The sequence below is a fragment of the Lathyrus oleraceus genome, chromosome 2 (assembly GCF_024323335.1).
Source record: "Lathyrus oleraceus cultivar Zhongwan6 chromosome 2, CAAS_Psat_ZW6_1.0, whole genome shotgun sequence".
Classification (NCBI taxonomy): Eukaryota; Viridiplantae; Streptophyta; class Magnoliopsida; order Fabales; family Fabaceae; genus Lathyrus; species Lathyrus oleraceus.
Window position 1 is genome coordinate 190384742 of NC_066580.1, and position 19300 is coordinate 190404041.

Below are 19300 nucleotides of genomic sequence, written 5' to 3' on the forward strand. Positions count from 1 at the left end.
TTTATCTTTAAAGGTTTGCAACACGCCTCTCAGATGTTGTGCATGATCTTCATCTGACTTCGAATATATCAAGATGTCGTCAATGAAAACAACCACAAACTGATCTAAATACAGATGGAATATTCGATGCATGTACTCCATGAAAACTCCGGGCGCATTAGATACACCAAACTACATAACTAAGTACTCGTAATGATCATACATCGTTCTAAAAGCAGTATTCAGAATATCCTTTGGTTTCACTCGAATCTGGTTATAACCTGAACGCAGATCAATCTTGCTAAAAACACAATCGCTAACTAACTTCTCTATCAAATCATCAATCCTCATAAATGGATAATTGTTCTTTATAGTTATTTTATTTAGTTGTCAATAATCAATCCCCAATACCATACTACCATCATTCTTCTTAACTAATAATATCAGTGGTCCCTATGACGAAGCACTGTCCGAACAAAATTCTTCTCAAGAAACTCTTCCAACTATTTCTTCAACTCACTCAGCTATGAAGCTAACATTCTATAAGGAGACCTCAACGATATACTAGTACCAGATACTAAGTCTATAGCAAACTCCACCTCACGCTCTGGTGGAAAATCACTGATATCGTTAGGAAATACTTCAGGAAAATCACACACTATTGGTATCTCTCCCATCACAACTTTACTATCGATTCCCAAAGAAGCAAACATAGCGAACACATGTGCCTCATATATCAAGAATTCTTCTACTTGCTTAGCAGATATGAACATCAACTCTCTATCTCTTTCCATCTTAGGAAATATCACAGTCATGGCGAAGATTTTGATATGAACAAGGTTTAACTCCAACCATTTCATCCCAAGGATAACATCAACTTGACTCAATTGTAAACAGACTAAGTTCGTCGCATAAATGGTCAATGGACACTTCAAACACACCAATGAAGTAGCTACTGAACCATTGGTTAGGGTATCAATAACCATACTTCCACTCAAAAATGACATCTTTAACTTCAACCTCAACACACACTCACCAGATATGAACTTCAAATTTTCCTCTTCGACAAACTCGGGAAACAATATTGACTCATCCAATAACCTACACCCTTGCAATCAACGGCACGCCGAACCAATCCTCCACACCTGAAATGTCTAAGAGAAGCATAAGCTTCTCCCCCAATTATTTCAATCTCGCTCCTACATGCAAGCGGTTAGGAAAACAAATAAGCATCAATAGTGTTTCACACACATCTCGCGTACTAGGGAACAAACATCATTACAAAACCTGGTCGAATGGACCGACCTACTCTGATACCACAACATAACACCATAAATCCCCGTCCTTAATATTATAAAATAAGACATATAAAAACACATATCCCAAAGCTTAAGATGTTACTCAAAATCAAACCCATCTATTCTACAACACACATATTCAATTAGATAACATCTTCACATACACCTGTCATCTCATGCTCACCTTCACATAGGGTATCATCGCAACGAAATTTCATTAACTAAGCATGCATCATAATAAAATAGGTCTTATGAAATACTCTATTGAAATTCAAGACAATTATGGAAAAGCCTCCACAAGTAACAATAATCCAAACGTCGAGAGTATAACATTCAACTCTTATTACAAAACAACATAAACAATGAAATAACCACTTTCTCCCACCCAGTGTTACAAATCAGAGTAACATAAATCTTAAAATATGCAAAATAGGAAAAGGAGAGGAATAGCCTCAATGCCATCCTCGAACTCTAAGCAGCTACTCATCTACCTACTTATTTCTACTTCGAAGGAAGCATAGACTACAACGCAAAACAAAGGGGTGAGAATTCACATCAATAGGTTAACAACAGAAACTTCAAGTTAGAATTCAAACATATACACGCTCAAAAGCAAGCACATAACATCATTCTCATACCCCCATCCAATCAACATAGTCAAAATAATCATATACTCATCAAGTGAAATTATGCAATGAAGCTCACATACTCAACTAGAATCGTATGCATGTGGTACCATTTCATCATGAATTGGTTCACTCGAGAACCAGGTTCACTCGAGAACCAGGTTCACTCTACTCGAACCCTGGATTCACCCTGCTCGAATTTGGGATAAGTCACTAATCCACCCTACTTGCATTGTAACTTACCTATTTCATCATCAACAACAACATATGTATGCATGTCGCAACACATCAATGCAATGACAATATGATGTTTAAAGTCCCCTCACGACAATAAAGAAGACATGGATTGAGCCACGACAATAGTTCCCCTCTCAAACTATCATCGCATAATAATATACCCATCATTCAACAACATAAATCATGCTCATACATCAACATATCATCATCATGATTCACATCAAGTAACACATATTATCATCAAATGCGCACATATCTAACATTCATCAAATAACCCATAAATTTTTGATTAAAATTCTATTTAATCATAAATCATACGAAACATCATCCAAACAGTACATAACAGTGTATTATCAGTACTCAAAATGTCCACGAAACTCAAATAATCAAAATCTGCCCCTTAATACCATCAACACAAGTATTTACGCCTATTTAAGGCTCAGGGCGGGTTACCCTCCACGTGCATGGCAGCCTCCATCCAAATCAAAATACAAAAACATCACAATCGTCAAAACTGTGTCGACCAACTTGAGAAGCAAGTCTGGGCTTCACGATGGCTTACCCGCCATGGACCTATAGAATGCAAAATTACGTTTTCTACTACGGAGTTCACATCGGAACTCCAATTTTCACTCTAGGTACTCGAACCATTTAAAAAACAATAGAGAATCAACAAATTGACATCACACCACTAATATCTATCATTTCACAAGCATAATCATCAACTATTCCCCACTTCTATTATGATTCAAAGACCTTCAAACACATAAATGGTGAAAACATATTACCACATAAAAATAGAAAATTTCATACACAGATTACACGAATGTCATCATGAAACACAAATTACAACAACAATTGATTACCAAATTTCATATTCACCTGTAAACCCAACAAAACATGCATAATCAAACAAATCCTATTGGAGGTTAAGGACTCCACAATTCTACCCTTAAGCATATACCGATTATTGAATCCATTCCCCTTTTACCTCAATTCCTAGCAAGAAATACCAAAATTCTAGTCTTTGATTGGTCTTCCCTTCTCTCCAAAGCTCTAACCTTCTATCTCCCTTTGCCTCTAATCCCCTTTTCATGTATTGACAGAAAGTTCTAAACCTAGGTTATCTCTTAACCTTATATATTTAGGGTAATCTATTCAAAATAATAATTTCCTCCCTCGCTAGCAAATACTCTTAATCCTTCCTCCCCTCTATTTCTCTTAATTTACAAATTGAAACATAACTCCCTATTTTCTTATTTTAATTAATAAATTCCATAAAATAATATTATTTTAATTATTAAAATAAACTCCATTATTGTAAATAAATTCAACTAACCTTTACTTACCCTCTACAGTCCCACCTAAGGGTCACACACCCCTATATCCCCAAAACTAATTCAATCATCCCACATGATAATTAAATTAAAATACAAATAAATCCCGAACAAACATATAAAATAACAATTCAAAAATTGGGGTGTTACATGAGGGATTGTGAGGGTTTGAAAAGCGATGACTAAAACAAAAGTATTTTCATTTTTAGACTTTGAAAACATTTTTAATAAAATGTTTCCAAATAGAAGCAGACAATCAATGGAGAGGAAATATGCAAAAGCAAAAAAGGATAAGAGAATAGAGAAGACAATAAAAATTATATACATTCGGTCCAAATGAAGTGATCTAATACTCTCTCCAAGACTTGATCTTGGGAGTATCCAATCATTCTTATAATCTTTTAGTAGGTTGAGCTTACAAACCCCCTCATACAAGGAAAGTGAAATTTCAGGTTAACTTCCAACCAAATAGAGAACAACAAACTGAAGCAGTTATCATCACTAAAACCAAGTTTCCATCATCAAAAACACACCATGATAGTCATATTTAGCTATTATCACTTCTTGAATGGCTTGCAAATCATGGTTCCACAAACGATTTCTTTGACAACTTAATCCCTGTTGAATTTATTTTCTTGCTGGTGCGGAGGAACTTCTCATAGTTATGATTCTTGTAGGTTCCATAGTGGTGATTATTTTGACACACTTAACTAGTGCTCACAAGCTCTCAAAGGATACTAGAAAATAAAGCTAAGAGGAGAAGAAAAGAGTAAGAGATGAGATGAATAGGGCGGGGAATGAATTACCTTTTATATACCCACTACAACAAACAAGACCTTAGACAGCGCTTTTTTTAGCCTTAGACAGCGCTTTAAAGCGCTGTCTAAACCTCCGCTGCTAAAGGTTTAGACAACGCTTTTTTAAATCTTAAAAGCGTTGTCTAAGCCCCCCCCCCCTAGACAGCGCTTTGGCCAAAAGCGCTTTATAAGACCCTCTTATTTTAAATTTTTTAGATATACCTTAGACAGCGCTTTTGAAAAGCGCTGTCTTAGCCCCACCCCCTTAGACAGCGCTTTGGCCAAAAGCGCTTTCTAAGACCCTCCTATTTTAATTTTTTTAGGTATACCTTAGACAACACTTTTCAAAAAGCGCTGTCTAAGCCCCCCCTTTAGACAGCGCTTTTGCCTAAAGCGCTTTCTAATCCCCCCCTTAGACAGCGCTTTTTACAAAAGCGCTGTCTAAGGTATACGAAAATTTTTGAAGCTTTTGTTTTAAACCACATTTTTTCCAGGTTTATAAACCAGAATTTCTACCTGTTTTCAACCAGATTTTGACAGACAATTATCACATTTTATATATGCCATTTTGGCCTTTTTTCTACCAATTTTTGGCTAACAAATATATATATATACCAATTCAAACCAATTTTGCCTTAAATGTATCAAAATATATACAAATTTATGTACACATTTACAAGTCATTACATATACTACAAATGTACACATTAATTACACAAATTTATGAACAAACATTGAGCTCTATCATGAATTGACACCACTCCTCTTTGATTTCGTCCACTTGATCCTTTGTATAAAATGCACACTTGAATTCCTCAAAGTACTACATAATAATATAACATATTTTGAATTAATTCCAACTATTTAATTATATGAGATATGTGTAAATATAAAAATAACTCATAAGTTAGAAATACATACATCGGTGGGAATCTCTAATCGGCCCAAAGCAAGAGTATCTCGCATAAACCTCAACATGAAATACCCGCAATCTATTTGATTACATTGTTGAGGACACTACATATGAAAAAAAAATATGGATTATAAATCCTAAGTTTTATCAAGTGTCATCACTAATATAATAAAAAATGTGGTAATTAAAAATATACCGCCACTTTAATCCATGTAATGGAGTTGGCGCCCCTCCTTGAGATTTGGATATCTCGTTGGGCCCGAAAAGCTTGTAGGACGCTAATAAAATAAAAATGAAGCAATTAGAACAATTCACATAAACTAAGAAAATTTTTGAACATTCTCACTTACGTGTCAATTAGGACCTTCATATCCGGGTATGTTGTCCAATCATTTCCTAACGAGTCAAGATAATACACAATTTCTCGGATAGGATTGATTGCGAGCAACAACCAATGTCCACTGTAATGATTAGGCAAATGTTAGATGGTAACTTGGAAAATAATTATAATAGATGAATTTAGAATGAAATGCTAACCCGGTATTAAACGGTATAAAAAACAACTTCTCCGCATCTTTATTGTCCATGAGGATCCGAAGAACGTACTCCGTCACGGTATCCGGTCTACTTAAGATTAAAACTAAGTTGACGGTCGCGGGTGCTAAGAATCCGAATGACACGTCCAAACCATTGGGGCGCATCAATTTGTCATACAAAAACCTAATATAAAAACATCATTAACACCTCTTTTGAAACATAAAGTAAACCGGATTAACATAAAGTAAACATCATTAACATAAGTTGTTTAATTAATAAAACAAAGTAGACCGGATTTACCTAATATATGTATTGACAACGTTGACGCCGATTTCTTCATGACTAAAAACTTGCATGAAGTCTTCATTACCAATCATTTGGTCGTAATCAAAGCCGAAAATCCCTACCTCCATATGTAGGGTCCGAACACCTCCGGTCGGTATATCGGTCATCTCTAGAAATGTCCTGAGGCACGACCTATACTTGGTGGTAGTTTTTTTCCTAGCTACGGTCTTCTTAGCACCAGAACTTTTTACCCGTGCGGAGGCGTTGCTAACCTCCTTTTTTTGTTGTGCGGAGGCATTGCTAACCTCATTTTCTTGAAGCTACATGTCATATAAATAGTTAGATCAAATTAAGAATGTAACAACTTCCATGAATATATGTCATATAATTGTATATTACCTCTTTTCTTGAAACCGTGGACTCGGTATGCCGTGGAATCGCATTATCTTTTGATTTGGATTTTGTGGGAGTCTATTTAACATAACCAAGGAAAATATGTAAGTAAAATTTAAGCATAAATTTTAAACTTTGAATATACACATTAAAGTTAACATAAGTTTTAAGCATACCTCATATCCTACGCATATGAGGTTTGTCGGCCATGCAACAAACGAACCTACTGCTTCGTGCACCGTTGTTGCATCCGAATCATCGCTAGGATATGGTAATGCTGCATTCGGCTCAACTGCAATATCAACTGATACCTTAAAACATCCAGCAGGGAGCTCTCTAGTGTGGAGTAATACTCCGCTAACGTTATGCACTTTTCCCTTGCCAACCATCCGATAGTATGGTGACGACAAATACAGCTGACAATGGGAAATGCCCTAAAACCAATAATAACAAGAAATCGTTAATGTGTATATATGTCAAATACATAATTTAAGCAAATAGTTCAATTTAAGACAATTATATGTAATTACCTCTGGAATGTTCGGCTGAAAGGTACAGTTGATACTGTCTTTGTCCGAAGCATCTCTGTATACTGTTGAGGCGCTAGCCTCTCTTTCTCTCCTCAATGCATCAAGCTCAGCTTGCATGGCTTCCAATCTTGCATGAAGCTCCCGATTACTAGGAGCCTTTCCTTTTTTAATACTCAGGGAGGTCGGAGTGACTCCAAATCCCTTACCCCTCACCCGACCATAATACTCAGGGACATCTAATGCCCGACTAAGTATGCCCTTAGTATCATCGGGAGATAAAGACTGAGATAGCTCCTCCTGAAAAATCAGATGAATACCGTATACTTGTCAAATATTTGTGTATAAAAATGTTATTCAATTAATGAAAAAATGTTATACTTACACATTTCTGGTATACGTGTAAAACTTCTTCTTGAGGAACTCCAGATTTGCCCACACGGGCTTCCTTCCACAAAACATGTGCAGGAAGAGATGTTTCTGAACTTTCCTCCTTCTGCAGCTACACATTAAGTCATACAATTTGATCAGATAAAACTAATATATGATGAACAAATTTGTTATCGCAATTTATAAATACTTACCATGGATTGTTCTAAGCGTCCATATACGACACGTCCTTTTCGGTACGGATATGCGGGAGTTGATGCTCTTTCCCGATTTGTAGCACTTATTCTTTGAAAAACCGGGTCTTGTCTTTTGGATTTGAAAGCTTCCCATTCTTCAGCCGATATCAAACTTTCATATTTTTTAGGAAGCTCCGCATCCACAAAATTACCATCCGCATCCTTAAGGAACTTGGATGATAAAAATGTCCGAAACCCTCTTAGAAGCTTTCCGGCCAATTTCATACAAAAACCTCTTCTTTCTTCTTCTATGTTAAAACATCGCTAAGAAAAACATACAGATTGATAGTTAGTATCGGTAATTGAAAAAACATAATTGATACCGTATAATTAAGGGCCAAATGATTGTACCTTTATCTCACTCCAAATTTTTTCTTTGGACTCATTCAGCTCTTTGTTTCTCCAATCATCACATGTAATGGGAATTTCATTCCTTACTAGTGCACCGATAAAACTAGTTAAGGTATGCCTATTAGGTTCTATAAGCTGTCCCTGGTTGTTCCAATAGACATCTAGTATGATGCCTCGAGATCTTCCTTGGACCACCCTTCTCATTACTGTGATGCCTCTTCGAATTTCTTCTTCCGCGGATACTTTTTTACTAACTTCCTCATGTTGGTCATCAGCCATGTCTAACCTGTAATAAACCAAGGAAACCATCAAATATCAAATATAACTTATAATCAAAGCAATTGAAAACAAAAAAATAAAGAAATCATGCATTATCAGATATAACTTATAATCAAAGCAATTGAAAACAAAAATATAACGAAATCATGCATTATCAGATATAACTTATAATCAAAGCAATTGAAAACAAAAAAATAAAGAAATCATGCATTATCAGATATAACTTATAATCAAAGCAATTGAAAACAAAAATATAACGAAATCATGCATTATCAGATATAACTTATAATCAAAGCAATTGAAAACAAAAAAATAAAGAAATCATGCATTATCAGATATAACTTATAATCAAAGCAATTGAAAACAAAAATATAATGAAATCATGCATTATCACATATAACTTATAATCAAAACAATTGAAAAAAAAAATAAAATAAAGAAACCATGGATAATTTACCTAAGTCACTAACATCTCTTTCTTTTCTTTGTTGGAATATTAATCACTTGTTTCTTAGCAATGCGTACGGATGAATTGATCCAAATTCCCTCATTATGATCGTTTCTTATATATGACTCATCCGGTATAAGATCCTCAACTTCATCATTTCTATTCAACTCATTCCGTCTAATGCATGACTCATTCTCAACATCAATATCACATTGATCGACACCGCTATCATCAGTCACTTTGTTAGAGAAAAGCACTATAGACCATTTTGTACTCTTCGGGTCATTCACATAGAACACTTGTTTAGCTTGAGATGCTAGAATAAAAGGTTCATCTTTGTACCCCACCCTAGTAAGATCAACTTGCAAAAATCCAGACTTATCCATTCGTATGCCACTACTATTCACCCACTTGCAACCAAAGATGGGAATCTGAAACTTCTCGTAATCAAACACCCAAATGTGCTCAATAACTCCAAAATATGACAAATTTGCATATTTGGGGTTTAAGTCCTTCATACTTGATATATGCATTGCTTCAGCTAGCACGGTGACACCACTATTTTGCATAGTACTCTTATCATCTTGTTCTTTGGTATAAAATGTGTATCCATTAATTGAATATGCGCTATGAGAAAACACATGCAAACTTGGACCATATGCCAAACATCTCAACATTTCTGTTACCGAAGAAGGATCTGAAGAGCGCTTCAAATAAATATGATCCTTCAACCATTGTATGAAACTTTGATTGTGCTCTATAACTATCCAATTTTCATTTCTGTTCGGATTTAACCTTCGGAGTACATCCTTGTGCATTTCAACATATGGCTCAACCTCATTATTATTGTGCAGAACATACAAATGAACTTGATCCCGTTCATCCCTTGATATTGTCACAATTTTATTCCCAATTAATTTTTTACCTTCCATTTTGTCGAAAATCTGAGCTCTGGGGAGTCCAATCGATTAAACGTTAGACAAATATTCAGTACAAAACTCAACAGCTTCTTCAACAATGTATCGTTCAACAATACAACCCTCTGGTCGACTTCGGGATTTCACGTACCCTTTTAATATTTTCATATACCGTTCAGCAGGGTACATCCATCTCATATAAGCTGGTCCACACAACTGTGTCTCTTTCACAAGATGAACAACTAAATGAACCATTATGTCAAAAAAGACGGAGGAAAATACATTTCAAGCTCACACAAGGTAATTACAATCTCTTTTTGTAGTGTTGGTAAGATCTCGGGATCGATCACCTTACTACAAATTGACCTAAAGAAAAAACACAATTTAGTTATGGCACTTCTTACTTTTTCTGGCAAAATAGAACGTATACCTATCGGTAGAAAATGTTCCATTATAACATGGCAATCATGTGTCTTCAAATTCTTCAACTTGAGGTCTTTCATAGAAACAAGTCTTCTGATATCAGATGAGTATCCTTCTGGAACCTTAACTTCACTCAGAGACTTACACAATTTTTTTTTCTCCTTTCTAGATAAAGTAAAAGCAGCAGGTGGTAGATATGTTCGTCTTCCTTTCTTCACGGGTGCTAATTCAGTTCTCATTCCCATTTTTAACATGTCCTCCCTTGCTTTAAGGTCATCCTTAGACTTGCCTTTTATATTGAGTAATGTACCGATAACACTTTCAAATACGTTTTTTTCAATATGCATAACATCGAGAAAATGTCTCACGTACAAAGACTTCCAATATGGCAATTCAAAAAATATCGACCTTTTCTTCCACCCACCTTTCACAATCTTATGTGCAAAAGGCTTGCCAAACTCATTACGCACATCTTTCACCTTTTCAAAAACTTGTTCACCTGACAATGCGGGTGGAGCTCTACGATGTTCGGTGTCTCCATTGAATGCTTTTCTCCACCCACGGTAGTGATGTTTAGAATGTAAGAATCTACGATGACCGAGAAACACATTCTTCTGGCAAAGTTCCAATCGAATCGTATCAGTTCCGTCTTCACAAATAGGACACGCACGTTGACCTTTAATGCTATACCCAGATAGATTCCCGTATGCTGGAAAATCATTAATTGTGCCAAACAACATCTCCCTCAAATTGAAACTTTCTTTCCTATATCCATCATAAACCTCCACACCGTTCTCCCACAAAATCTTTAAATCTTCGATCAGAGGTGTCAAGTATACGTCTATGTCATTCCCTGGTTGTTTAGGCCCAGAGATTAACATAGATAACATCATGTACTTACGCTTCATACATAGCCACGGAGGTAGGTTATAAATCATAAGAATCACATGCCATGTGGTATGTGAGATACTTTGAAGACCATGTGGGTTCATTCCATCAGTAGATAATGCCAATCGAAGGTTTCTTGCTTCTGATCCAAACTCAGGATAATCATTATCAATCTTCGACCACTGTGGTGAATCAGCCGGATGCCGATACTTTCCATCAATAATTCTTTCATCTGCATGCCAAGTAAGATGTCTTGCATCGGTTTCACTACGAAACATGCGCCTAAATCTCGGAATTATCGGAAAATACCATAAGACTTTTGCGGGAGATAATCTTTTCTTATATCGAGACAAACCGCATTTAGGGCACTCAGTTAACATTGCATATTCGTTACGAAACAAAATGCAATCGTTAGGACAAGCATGTATCTTATCATAGCTCATGCCAATAGAGCACAACATTTTTTTTGCCTCATAGGTTCGATTAGGAAGAACATTATCATCCGGTAGCATTTCTCTCATAAGGGCCAACAACTCTGTGAAACTTTTATCCGGCCATCCATTGCCCGCCTTTAAGTTGTACAACTTTAATACCGCAGAAAGTCTTGAGAATTTAGTGCAACCTTTGTACAACGGTTTCTCTGCATCGCTTACCATCCTCTCAAACATTTCAGGACAATCATGAAGATCTTCTTCCAGTGCTTCTACAATCTCTTCAACTCGATCACAATCGTATGTTTCCGTGTCTTTGTCGTATGAAGCATAGGTCGTATTACTTTTTCCACTTGATTCAACATTCTCGTTAATTTTCTCACCATGAAATATCCAACACTGATAACTTTGATCAATTCCATGCCTCAGCAAATGCGATTTCAATCCATGTGCGTCAACCTTACCAATATAACAACAACGCAAGCAAGGACAATGCATTCGTCTGGGGTTTTCAGCGTGTTGAACAACATACTTAACGAATTCCAAAACCCCACTCTCGTACTCTTTGGTCATTCGATCGGCACAGATCCATGTTTTATCCATGGTTTTCCTACTTATTAAAGTAAACAATTAATCCAGACGAAAATACATAACTATAACCAAAAAAGCATTCCAAATCCATTCTGATTTCAAATAACCAATGTCCATTTAGATCCATTGACATACCCAATTGAGGAAACTGAGTGCAATGTAAAAAGCAATTTGAAAAGCTGCATAAAAGCCACAGCTGAAAAACAGCACAAAAGTCAAAAACCAGTTGCAAGTGAAAACGACAACCCCCAGCTGCCAAAACGCAGTAGCAGTAAAACACAACTTGATGAACGCAAACGGTGTGAACAGTATAAAAACTCAAGCCAAACCAGAAAACGACAACCAAACTCAATCCTTGAACCACCTTAAAGGCAAACTTATTCATATGAACTTTTACTCATCGTAACAAGAAATCATGAATTCTCAACAAATAATATCAACTTGCAAGTATGTTAATATCATTAGAAACATGTTCAGCTAAAAACCAAGACAACCAAACTCATTGTGACATTTCAACAAACACCTTGTTTGCAAAATCAAAGCATATACCAAAAAGAGTTACGATAACAGGAATTCAGAAATGAATAGAAATTAAAAAAATGAAAGAGAGTGTATGAGGTTTACCTGACACAGGAAGCTAAAGGAAGAGGGAGAGAGAACGAGAAAGATGCAACAGTGCTGCTGATTTTGGCAGAGCTGGATGACGGCGAATCGGCTTGTGTGTGGGTTCTCTGGAGGGAAAACAAAAAGAACTGAGAACGAAAATAGAAGTCTGAAATTTAATTTTAATTAGACCTTAGACAGCGCTTTTGTGGAAAGCGCTTTCTAAGATATGCCTTAGACATCGCTTTCCAAAAGCGCTTTCTAAACCCCCACCTTAGACAGCGCTTTTGGTTTTAATTTTTTTTTAATTGAAAGACTTTAAACAGCGCTTTCTCAAAAGCGCTGACTAAGGTCTATATTTAAAAGCGCTTTCTAAAAGCGCTCTCTAAGGGGGGGTCTTAGACAACGCTTTCTAAAAGCGCTGTCTAAGACCCCCCCTTAGACAGCGCTTTCATTATTTTTTTAGAACATTTTCCGTGTTTTATTTTTATTTTAACCTTAGACAGCGCTTTCTTTTAAAAGCGCTGTCTAAGATGCGCTGTTAAAAAACCTTTTTGGCGTAGTGACCGCATCTAATTGGTTATATGACCTTGTGATAAAGTAAAGTAGTTGATACAATTAATCTTGATGATTGATTGATGGCGACACATGCTTTTTAAGGTTATAATAAATTAATCCATTAGGGTTAATCAAATATAGGACACGGTTTTGAATTTCAAATAACACCTAATCGGCTAGACCTTTAGAGTTAATAGATTTATAAGATCATTTTCAGCTTCCTTGGTCTTTTGGGCCTTGGATGACTTGGGATTTGGATTCTTCTTTTTGCACCTCTTGCTTAATTTCTTATTTTGACTTGGTATAGTTTTCTATAAATATATATTCATCTCAAAAAAAAATGTTAGTGATAATACAATTACTAAGCACATAAATACCACTTTCTAAAGGATTTAATCAGATCTTTCCGATTTTTATTCTCTATCATATGTTTATCTCAAATTCTCAACACTTTTTAGATATCCCCCATTGAGGAGAACCACGTCACTTTGTTGATTGGTATCTCTCTAAATCGCTTTATATAAGAGTTGACTCAAATTTCTCAAGAGTGATGAGACCAACAAAGATCTTTCTTCCAAGAAGTTCCATGCCCATCAAGATCGTGAAGGCCAAACAATACTATTTTGATTAAAGAACATCAAGACCACCAAGCATTATCTTAATCAATAACCATTATCTTAATCAATAACCATCAAGACAACCAAGCATCCTCTTGTTCAAAAAACCATCAAGTCAATTTTTCTTTGGTGTACTCATTGTTTGCACAACTTCTTTATATTTACATTTAGTCCATTTAAAATTGTAAAGCATTTTAGCAAAATGAACTAATTTTTCACCTTCGGTACCCAAATAATTTCTGGTCATGGTGCACTAGTGACTTTAAGAAGTCTATAGTTATTTCTTTTAGACCATCTTAATTCATTTAATTGTGCATAACAATTAGGTTTTAAATGATCGAGCTTATACATAAATTGAGCTTATACATAAATTGCATTTGAAAGCCTAATGATTAATTTCTTCCTAACATGACAAATATTACTAATTAATCTATTAGGTTTATACCCAAGCCATGTAGGAATATCTTTCATTGGACAAAATTAAATCTAAATTTTCTTTACCTTACTAAATTTCCCTAAGGTTTAATAAAAATAATTTATTTCCTTATGTAATGAGACACATGATTCACACTTATACAATTTTAATGATTGATTTTTAATATCAATTATTTCTTCCCAGAGGACTTCAATGATACATTCAAACATCCTAGAGCAGGGAGAATGGGAGGTCTCACTTACGGATTAATCCAATAATGTGAACAATGTGATGAATTTATAGTTATTCTACTATATTTTATGCTTAATGCTTTTTTCTTGACTACAAAGTTATGGGAATTGATTTAGATAAAAATTGATATCTAACTTAGATTTTGCTATTGAAATTAAATATTATTGACATATTATTGTTTATGATAACTACACATAGGGCATCACTCGGTGGTAACATATGTATTTTACATTCAATCAAATCTTATTTGGTTGCAACATCGTCCAATACAACGAGGGATTGTAATGTGGCACGACTAATTTTATTATAAAAAAAAAGACTCGTTAAATATTTGAAGGAGAGATTATTAGTTTCTCTCATTATATTGTCAACCGTTAGTTTAGTTGAACTACTTTTACAATCATTCGCACAGTCAATCAAATTGCGCTACGCATAACCTCAAATTTAATTTATCTCTTTTAATAAACTAAACACAAATATCAGCACCTTCATCTAATATAAATAAATAAATGAAAATCAATGTACATGTGATAATAACAGCAACCACTTGTGAATTTTAGTTAGCAAAATTTATGATACATCTTTCACAACAATAGAATAAGACACTCAAAATAATATTCATGGATGCCTTTCCATCATCTTAGACGATCTAAATAAAACTTCACTATTATTTTTTCGTTAGCTTTTAAACAATGAAGGGAATTTATTATGAATAATGATGGCACTTATATAAATATTACAACAGCCTCTGGTCTGATTCAAACCTTGTATCATGAATTGTACCTCTTTAACATATTAGAGTATATAATAACTAAACCATCATTAGTAATTATGTATCTAAAACCAATTCTTCACCTTTATACATTTTAGAGCAATGCACTTGTATAAATATAACTTATGCCATGAATGTGGACAATCGCCATCACCTTTACATTTATAGTTTTCTGTAATAAAAAAATATGATAAAATAATGTTATTATAACGTCATGTATTAGATTTTTGGATTAAATATATTTGTGATCCTGGTAAATATCTCAAATTTAATTTTTAGTCTTCCAAAATATTTTTTTTAAAATAGTCTTTTTAAAATTTTCATCCATATTTTTAGTTTATAAACATAAAATTGTCATTAAAATCATCGTTAATTCAGTCATTAAATTTTAAAAATTGTCGTTAAATTGTAAAAGGGACCAAAATTATAAATACAATCTTTTAGAAGAATTATTTTTTAAAAGGAATATTTTAAAAGACTAAAAATAAAATTTAAAATATTTAAAAAAATCACAATATATTTAACCCTAAATTTTTATTTACAAACTACTAAGTAATGAAGAAATTTGAAAAAATTACTTACCACCATCACCATCACCCTTTACGACGACAAAAGATAAGAAAAGTAAGAGATTCATAACATAAACAAACTTGAAAAGTCTAGCCATATTATTTCTCTTTTCATATAAGATACATAATATAATCTGATCTCTTTATAGTTTATAAATTGGATGATATGATTTGACCTCTTTGTAGTATATAAAATTCACACTCTTAAAAACAATAAAATAGTGTTTAGCATTTAGGAAATTCTAATAACCATTTTCTTAAAATAAAATAATTATTTAATATCACTTATGTATCAAAGTATGGTGTGTTTGTCTCTTAGTACACCTAATAAGGTGGAAAGATAATATTAAAAGGAGATTTTTTAACCTTTCACAATATTAAAGGGAATGTTTTGTTTTAACCTTTCATTAATTTTTTAACCTTTCTTGAAAAGTAAATAAATTTTATCTTCTAGCACCATGATAAGGTTATTTATTGAAATAATATATCATATCGAGTTAGAACATGTTTACCCACAAGTAAAATGTATCGTAATAACAATTATATTGTTGTTGACAAATTATTTCAATTAAAAAGAATCTATATTTAATTAATTTTGCAATTGTGAGATTTTTCTACATAACACACCTCACACTATCATAGTAATAAAAGAGTTATCATTTTTCTAGTATTTCTGTATTTATCTAAGTCGGTCAACTTTTATGGTTGTTTTGTGAAAAATTGAAAACTGATTTAAACAATAATTATAAACAAGGATCTAAATCAATGATTTGTGTCTATGACTTACGCATACAAGTTCGATTGAGTTAATAACGAAAAATTTATTTTTCAGAAATAGGAGTAATGCCTACTTTTGCCAGGGCATTATCGGGTTCTAAACTAACTAGTTACATGCTTTCGTAACGTAATTGATTCGTTTAGAAACCTTTAAAAGTTTAGCAATTAAAATAATGGAGTATATCTTAGTTGACTTATAACACTTTCGTCGTCTTAGATTTAACTGTTCAAATTTGTAAGTCATACATCAATTATACCATTTTAGCGGATAATTGATACCTAAGTGTTCCTACTTCATAGCGATCACATTCGTTAAAATCAGAAACATTGAAACAACTAAAAACTTCTCATTATAAATCGTTTATAGAAAAACTTGTATAAGGTCTATCAATTTGACAGTTCCCATGTCTCAAATCCTAAAAAAATCTGAGGTCTATCAATTAGACAGTTCCCATGTCTCAAATCCTAAAAATATCTACTCTGACATGCTTATATTAACACACAAAAAATATCATACAACATAAGCATATTCATAATATTTTAAACTTAAATTTTGAACCTAAATTTCATAGAAATATGATACAAGAGTTTTTCCAAGGCCATTTTAATAAAAGCACAACAAGAATACTTGCAGAATGTAAAAATGTAGAAAATGGCTTGTAGTTTTTTCTGTTGGAAATAAACCTTTTTTGTGTTTAAGAAAAATGTGTGAAAATATTTGAGGCTTGAATAGAAACTTGATAGGTAGGAGAATTATTTATGGAAGAGAGAACTTTGTATTTTTGCTTGATACGAAAGTGTTGGATTACATCTCTATTTATAGTACTCTAAGGAGAACTCTAGACACACTAATTCTAGAGAATTCTCTACTCTAGATATTCAAAGAGTATTCTAGAAAATATTACAATCTTAAGAAATATCCAGATACTTTAAATACTACAAGACTTTTCTAGAAACATTACCCAATATAAACTAAGTCCATATAACTAAGTCCAAAATCAAATAATAAAATTAGGCCCAAATCAAGTTTAATATTTCAACACCACCCCCCCCCCCCCCCCCCTTAAACTTGATTTCTGACTCCAAGCATATTCCTTAGCTTCACGAAAGTTTCCAATTTGAGTGGCTTAGTGAAAACGTCAGCAGATTGATCTTGAGACAATACATACTTCAACTTCACCTTGTACACCCATCTTATTCTGATTACTTTATGTCCTCGTGGAAGTGTAGTAAGTTCCCATGTATCATTCTTCGTGATTGACCTGATTTCTTCTTCCATGGCGTCTCTCCGCTTTACGTTTTCAACTGCTTCTTGATAGCTTAGAGGCTCGCAATTACCTAAAAGACAAAAAAGGTTAATGTCATTTATGTTTTCGGTTACCTCATAAAGCTCTTCAATACTCCTTAGTCGTGGTGTCCTCTCACTTGAGCTTGTTTCATCCAACCTTGGTATCGGTGAGGCCAGTGGTGTAATATTTTTCTCTATCATTGGTGGTTTCATCTCGTCTTCTTCTTCAAAGTAAGGAAGAAAATCGTACTTGTCTTCTTGAACACTCCAATCCCAACAATCTTCTTCTTCGAACTCCACGTCACGACTTATGACGACCTTTCCACTATTTGGATTATAAAGCTTGTACCCTTTGGAGCTTGAGTCGTAACCGACAAATACATATTTCTCACTTTTATCATCGAGCTTTGTTCTCCTTTCATCAGGAACGTGAGTATATGCAATGCTTCCAAACAGTTTGAGGTGAGAGATCCAAGGCTTCCTTCCACTCCATGCTTCTTGTGGTGTCTTCTCATGCACGCTTCTTGATGGGGAGCGGTTTGTCAGATAAACCGCACATGCGACTGCTTCGGCCCAAAACTCTCTCGGCATCTTCTTGCTCTTAAGCATGCTTCACACCATGTTAAGTATGGTCCGATTCTTTCTCTCTGCTACTCCATTTTGTTGTGGTGATCTTGGCACTGTTTGTGGGCGGCGGATTCCATGGTCTTCACAATATTTTTAGAACTCATTTGAAATGAACTCTCCTCCTCGGTCAGATCTCATGGTCTTAATGGAAAGACCACTTTCTTTCTCCACAAGAGCTTTGAACTTCTTAAAGTTTTCAAACACTTCTGACTTCTCCTTCAAGAAATAAACCCATGTTTTTCTAGAATAATCATCAATAAAGAGGAGAAAGTATTTACTCTTACCAAAAGAGTTTGGATTGATTGGTCCATAAACATCAGTGTGTATGAGCTCTAGCGGTTTTGTCGCTCTTGACGTTGATTCCTTTGGAAAGCTTTTCCGGAATTGCTTCCCAACTAGACATCCTTCACATAGTTGGTCTGGATGGTTTATACTAGGCAAGCCTCTCATCATTTCCTTCTTTGACAAACATTTTAGACTATCGAAGTTGAGATGTCTGAATCGTAGATGCCATAGCCACGAAGAGTCGGTATAGCAAGTCTTGAGACACTTTGCAACATCATTTTGAATGTTCAAGAGGAACATTCTATTATTTGACATAGGCACCTTAGCAATCAAGTTATGTCTACAATCTCTTAAGAAAAGACTATGTTCTTTCAAGTGGATGTCATAGCCTTTCTCTAATAATTTTCCCAAGCTCAAAATATTATTCTTCATGTTAGGAACATAATAGACATTGGATATGAATTGATGACTCTCATTCTTTAAGCGTATAAGAAATTTACCTTTGTTTTTGACCGGTATCTTTGAGTCATCTCCAAATGAGACATTTCCAGTTGTCGCTTCATTGATCTCTACGAACATGCTTCGATCGCCACACATGTGATTGCTTGCGCCGGTGTCGAGGTACCATTTGCTTCTTTTCTCTTCAACTTGGTT

The 19300-nt window shown here is 34.4% G+C and overlaps 2 protein-coding genes across 2 annotated transcripts; both read right to left on the reverse strand.

Annotated features, from left to right (window-relative positions):
• Positions 1-503: 503 nt before the first annotated feature.
• LOC127122545 (uncharacterized) lies at positions 504-986 on the reverse strand. The gene has a single exon (XM_051052863.1). The coding sequence runs from the start codon at positions 984-986 to the stop codon at positions 504-506; it is 483 nt and encodes a 160-aa protein (XP_050908820.1).
• Positions 987-5740: 4754 nt separating this feature from the next.
• LOC127118814 (uncharacterized) lies at positions 5741-6822 on the reverse strand. The gene is made up of 3 exons (XM_051049066.1): positions 6579-6822; positions 6409-6480; positions 5741-6329 (listed from the first exon to the last, which is right to left on the reverse strand). Exons 1-3 carry the CDS (start codon positions 6789-6791, stop codon positions 6021-6023), a joined length of 594 nt encoding a protein of 197 aa, XP_050905023.1. The 5' UTR covers positions 6792-6822; the 3' UTR covers positions 5741-6020.
• Between the last annotated feature and the right edge of the window lie 12478 nt (positions 6823-19300).

What these genes read in the sequence shown, in the direction of transcription:
- LOC127118814 (XM_051049066.1), bottom strand. Translation starts at nt 6,791, where the DNA reads ATGGTTGGCAAGGGAAAAGTGCATAACGTTAGCGGAGTATTACTCCAC. An exon ending in TCATATGCGTAGGATATGAG is followed by an intron (nt 6,481 to 6,578) that starts GTATGCTTAAAA and finishes TATGTTAAATAG; the next exon opens with ACTCCCACAAAATCCAAATC. An exon ending in CCACGGTTTCAAGAAAAGAG is followed by an intron (nt 6,330 to 6,408) that starts GTAATATACAAT and finishes TATGACATGTAG; the next exon opens with CTTCAAGAAAATGAGGTTAG.
- LOC127122545 (XM_051052863.1), bottom strand. Translation starts at nt 986, where the DNA reads ATGTCATTTTTGAGTGGAAGTATGGTTATTGATACCCTAACCAATGGT.